The sequence below is a fragment of the Sapajus apella genome, unplaced genomic scaffold, assembly GCF_009761245.1.
Source record: "Sapajus apella isolate SASKATOON/1434 unplaced genomic scaffold, GSC_monkey_1.0 scaffold10, whole genome shotgun sequence".
Lineage (NCBI taxonomy): Eukaryota > Metazoa > Chordata > Mammalia > Primates > Cebidae > Sapajus > Sapajus apella.
Genome location: NW_022436950.1, coordinates 8,811,990 through 8,817,989, shown reverse-complemented (window position 1 = coordinate 8,817,989; position 6,000 = coordinate 8,811,990). Strand labels below are relative to the sequence as shown.

The window sequence follows — 6,000 nt, the reverse complement described above, 5'->3', positions numbered from 1 at the left end:
AAAAAAAAAAAAAAATACTGACATTGTCTTGTGTATTATTTTAGAACATTTCTCAGCATATGCATGTGTGTGTGTGCATGTGTACACACGTGCGTACAGCATATGTACACTTAGTTGTATCATATGATTCATTACTCTTTTGAAACTTGCTATTTCTCTTTTGATATAACCTGGAGATGTTTCCACATGACCAGATCCACCTCATTATTATTATTATTATTATTTTAAGACGGGGTTTCGCCATGTTGGTCAGGCTGGTCTTCAACTCCCGACCTCAGGTGATCCACCCGCCTTGGCCTCCAAAGTGCTTGGTTACAGGTGTGAGCCACCTTGCCCAGCCCCACCTCATTATTTTTAATTCTTGTACACGATCCCGTTATAAAGGTGAATTGTTATCAGAGCTCTGGTGATGAACATTTAAATTTTTTGTTTTTTTGTTTGCTATAACAAAAAATGTTGCAGTGAACATCCTTGTGTATACTGTACATCGTGATAAAATTCTAAAATGGGAACTGATAGGGCAAAGATACGTGTGGGCATGAGTGTTTTGATAGAGGTTGCCAAATTATTTGTCCTAAAATGCCTACAATGCCTACTCCACAATAGTGTCTGAGAGGAGCTGTCTCCACACATGGCAGCACTAAATTGGGGTAAACTTTGAAATCTTTGTCAGTTTGATAAGTAAAACTTGGCATTCTGCATATTTTAATTTAGATTTATTTTTTGTTTTTGAGACAGAGTCTTGGTCTCTCACCCAGGCTGGAGTGCAGTGGCACGATCTCGGCTCACTACAACCTCCACCTCCTGGGTTCGAGCGATCCTCCTGCCTCAGCCTCCCAAGTAGCTGGGACTACAGGCGCATACCACCACGCCCAGCTAATTTTTGTATTTTTAGTAGAGACAGGGTTTCACCATGTTGATCAGGCTGGTCTTGAACTGACCTTATGATCTGTCCTCCTCAGCCTCCCAAAGTGCTGAGATTACAGGCATGAGCCACCACACCTGGCCAATTTAGATTTCTTTAATTGTGTATGAGGCTGAGTATATTTTCATATATTGTTATTTGCTATAGCCATATATATATACATATATTTTTTCAGCCATTCGTTTTCTTTCCTCATTCTCATGTTTTAAGCAAGAAAGTGACATGATGAGATTGGCTTGTTAGAGAAATGGTTCTGCTAGCAGTTTCAGAAGTTAAAGGAGCAGTTTCAGGACTGAGGGTTTGATGCAAAATCTCAAAAGCCACAGAAATCTCCAGAAGAAGAGGACTGAAAAGCATCCAGTGGTTTTGACACTTAGAAGTTCATTGGTTGTGAGCTTTGGCACACGAGTTTCCATGGAGGAACACAGGTAGAAAGTTGGTCACATTGTGTTGAAAGGTGAAGGTGGGTTGAGATGGCAAACACAGGCAGTTCTTTCAAGGACCTTGGCTGTAAAGAGAAGCTGTTGAGAGGAGGCTGATAGACAAGGATCTAGGATGAAAAAGAAGATCTAGGGTAGGTTGGGCGCAGTGGCTCACGGCTATAATCCTAGCGCTTTGGGAGGCCAAGGCAGGTGGATCACCTGAGGTCGGGAGTTCAAGACCAGCCTGACCAATATAGAGAAACCCCATCTCTACTAAAAATACAAAATTAGCTGGGCGTAGTGGCACTTGCCTGTAATCCCAGCTACTCGGGAGGCTGAGGCAGGAGAATCACTTGAACTCGGGAGGTGGAGGTTGTGGTGAGTTGAGATCACGCCACTGCACTCTACCCTGGGCAACAAGAGCAAAACGCCAGCTCAAAAAAAAAAAAAAAAAAAAAGAAAAGATGTAGAAGATGGGGCAGGTATGTTTCTAATATGAAATATATGCGAACATGTTTCTAGTTGTAGGGAAGAAGTAAGTATAGAAAGAAAGGTTAAAATTACAGGATGAAAAGGTATGTTTTTTGTTTGTTTGCTTGAGACAGGGTCTTACTCTGTTGCCCAGGCTGGAGTGCAGTGGCGCGATCACAGCTCATTGCAGCCTCAATCTGCCAGGCTCAAGCCATCCCCTCACCTCAGCCTTGTGAGTAGCTGGGACTACAGGTGTGTGCCACCATGCCTGGCTAATTTTTATTTCATTTTTATTAGAGATAGTATTTCACTGTGTTAACCATGCAGGTCTCAAACTCCTGAGCTCAAGTGATCCACCTGCCCCAGCCTCCCAAAATGCTGGAATTACAGGCATGAGCCACTACGCCAGGCCTGAAAAAGGAATGTTTAAATTTTAATACTATAGAAATTTACTAAAGGAATTCAGAGGGAATGGACTCAGGATAATGTAGCAGGTCTAGCCCTGGGATGGGGTCCCTTTTTCTCCAAGTCACTTCACATGTAGCTATGTAACAAGGGATGACAGACACCTGCCACAGGATGGACGGAGCCTTTTATGTGGCTGAAGCAGACCAGAAGTTTCTAGCAGATAGGCAGGAGGCCCAGGAGGAGAGAAAAGAGCCCAGCCCTTTCCAACACCCCAGGGGTGGAGTAGCCCTGCTTCCCACACAGCCTGGGGGGATGGCCTTTCTCCTCTGCAAGTGGATGAGCAGGGGTGGGAGAGCAGCTGCTTCTGCTGCCACATGGAAATTCCCCCAGATGGAATCGAGAAGCTGCAGAAGAGGAGGTTCTTTTCCAACCGTCATTCCTAGAAAAAGTTTTGGAAGGGTGTACACTTTTTAATAGTTGTTTCCCGCAGGGATTGGTTTTTTGAGGAATGGTAGGATTCAGGAGGGGCTGTGGTACTTGTACATTGAAATGCGCATACATTTTTTTCTTAAAATATATGAGATGAAAACAATTCCAAGACTTTCGATGTGGTGTGTCAATCCTGAACTCTTGTAGCTGGTGAGAGAGGCACCAGCTCTCTCTTTCTTTTCTAAAAAGAAAATATAAGAGGTGAAAAAAATTCTAACATCTCTGATGTATGTCAATCCTGAATTCTTGTAGCTCGTGAGAGCGGCACAAGACATGCTGAAGGAGAATGCGAAGCCAGCAGCGTTGATGGCCACAGCAGCTCAGCCTCACGTTGTCAAGCACTGGATAGTTGATTAAAAGCATCTCCATCATTCAGTCATCAAGCACTGGCGGAGCCACCTGTCATGTGTTAGGCATATCTGTTACCTCATTTACCCCCTCACGGCAGCTGTTTCCATAAAGGTGTGGAAAGCAGAGGCAGAGCTATTGGTCTTCTCGAGTCCAGTACTTGAGCCCTGACCTTCGGATTTGAAGCCTGGCTCTCTTTCCCCCACATTATAGTCACCCAGTGACTTTATTCCATGAATTTACCAAAAGGGTTTGAGATCTGTTTGTTCTGCAGTGGAGATACCTGGAGTAGAGTTACATAATTTGCAGTTTGTTGTCTCATGAGCACACCTGTTGTGTGTTAGCACATTGTTCTATTAGGACCAGTGCTTTTACTCCTCCCAAGAGCTCTGATGTTAAAGCAAATGATTATTTTTCTAGCTTATATTCCTCATCATCGTGCCTTACAGAAAGCTGTTGTGAGGCCACTCTAATAATTGCCAGCATGGCTCGGGTGCCCCTCGGTGAGTTTCATGCCATCATCAGTTGTCTTTGTGTCCTCCTTGCAGATCACCCCTGAGTACCTGCAGAGCGTCTGTGTCCGCCTGTTCAGTAACCAGATGCGACAGAGCCTGGCACACAGTGTGGACTTCACGAGGCCCGGGACGGTGAGGCTCTGTACTCAGGGCAGGGTGCCAGTGGTCTCTCCTCCCAAATCTAAAAAGAGTGTAACTTTAAAAATAGCATGAGAAAATAACATGCAAGAGGCTGCATTTCAGCTGGCTTTTGAAGTCTAGAAACTCGTAGAAGGAAAATAAATCTGTTTTTGAAGAGGGCACAGCTGAGAGCTGGCCTCTTGGGGAGGGTAAGGAGAGAGGTGCGTTCTGTCTACCAGTTGTAGCCACTCAGTGGGGCTCCCAGGGCTGGGGATCAGTAGGAATGGATGGAAACTTTATTCTCTGCCTTTTTTTTTTTTTTTTTGCAGTGGAGTCTCACTCTGTCACCCGGACTGGAGTGCAGTGGCGCTATCTTGGCTCACTGCAACCTCCACCTCCCCAGTTCAGGCGATTCTCCTGCTTTGGCCTCCCAAGTAGCTGGGATTACAAGTGCATGCCACCATGCCCGGCTAATTTTTTTGTAGTTTTAGTAGAGATGGGGTTTCACTGTGTTGGCCAGGATGGTCTCGATCTCCTGACCTTGTGATCCACCCACCTTGGCCTCCCAAAGTGCTGGGATTGCAGGCATGAGCCACCGTGCCTGGCCCATTCTCCTTTTTTAAAAGCACTGCCATAGTGGAGGTTGTGTGGTCTAAAGCAGGGGCCTTTTTTTTTTTTTTTTTTTTTTTAACTTTTTACTTGAAATAATTGCAATTGTGAAAGTAACAACAGACATTGGTATACCCTTTACCCAGATTCACCAGCTGTTAGCATTTGCCCCTTTCTTTGTTGTGTCTCTCTACACACGCATGGGCATGCATACCTATGCACAAAATCTTTCTTCTAAACTATTTGAGGATAAATTATATGTATTACCAACCTTTACTCCTAAATACTTCAGTGTGTATTTCTTAAGGTAAGTAACATTCATATAACTATAAAGTTACCAACTTCAGTAAATTTAACATTGATGCAGCCTTCTTATCTACTGCGCATCTTCCAGTTTTGGTAGTTTGAGTCAATAATGTCCTTCATTGTATTTCTTGTCCTCTGATCATCTAGGGTCAGTTATCACATTGAGTTGGCACAGCTCTTAGCCTCTTAATCTCAAACGTTTCCTCAGTCTTTATTTGAGTTACATGACACTGACATTTTAGAAGAATGTAATTTTCTCCCTTTAAAAAAAAATAGAACATTTCTCCTTTTGTGTTTGATGTTTCCTTGTAATTAGATTCAGGTTATGCATCCCTGAATCACCTAGGCCAAATATGACCTCGATGATCTTGTGTCCTCCTTAGGCTGGCACATCTGGAGGCCCATGGTTTTGAGGCAGGCATTCGTAACCAGGGGAGACACCAGTGTCTCTCGAAGTCTTCAAAATACAGGAACCCATGGGCCAGGAGTCCACGCCAACCTCTGCCCCATTCACAAGCTGGGTAGGTGAAGCCCTATGAAGCCAGCTGTACAGATTTGGAATGAAACTCCTGGGTGATCCCGAGGCACCCCTCTGGGTCAGAGCCGCAGCTTTTAAATAAGGATTTGCACGTTAATGTAATATTAGAGTCTTAATAAACAGAAGCCTTTTTTTTTTTAGTATTTAAAAGAAAATATATGCCCTACCTAATTCTCAAGTAGATTTGAAGAAGCAGTTTATTATGAGAAAACATAAATATGAGAAATGATAAAAAAAATATAAGAAATAAGAAGGTAGAAAATAAAAATAAGTAAAGAAATTGTGGTTAAGGGAAAACAAGAGTGGGAAAATAAAAGTAAGCTAGGGCTAATGTTAGTACAAAAAATGTATGCCGTGAGTTACTGTACCTCCAGAGAAGCAGGCTACAGATTTGGCTCTGGGCTTTCTAGCAGTCTGTACAAAAAGGGAAACACGAGCAGTTACATGATTCCCAGTGCTTAGAAAGCAGGAGAGGGCAGTTACATAATTTTTATTATGTAATATTTCCTGCATCCAAAACAACATGTGCTGCATCTGCAGGCTAGGAACCATGACAATAAAACCAGCACCCGCAAGCCCGCCACACATCGTCCGAAATAGACCATTTCAGTGCTGTGTAAGCTCTCTACCCTTCAGAATTTTCCAAGTAGGTGTGTTCCTTATATAATTTAAAAACAAGTTTAAATTTTTTTTTTTTTTTTTGAGACGGAGTTTCACTCATGTTACCCAGGCTGGAGTGCAATGGCGCGATCTCGGCTCACCACAACCTCCGCCTCCTGGGTTCAGGCAATTCTCCTGCCTCAGCCTCCTGAGTAGCTGGGAATACAGGCACGCGCCACCATTCCCAGC

At 43.6% G+C, this 6,000-nt stretch overlaps 1 protein-coding gene across 3 annotated transcripts in view; it reads left to right on the top strand.

Moving 5' to 3' along the window:
- The window catches only part of ARMC9 (armadillo repeat containing 9), a 179,129-nt gene that overhangs the window by 44,067 nt on the left and 129,062 nt on the right, over nucleotides 1-6,000 (top strand). For all 3 annotated transcript variants that reach the window (XM_032277939.1, XM_032277937.1, XM_032277938.1), the window contains one exon: nucleotides 3,612-3,710. In XM_032277939.1, the coding sequence (XP_032133830.1) occupies nucleotides 3,612-3,710 (99 nt within the window). The remainder of the gene's footprint in view (nucleotides 1-3,611; nucleotides 3,711-6,000) is intronic.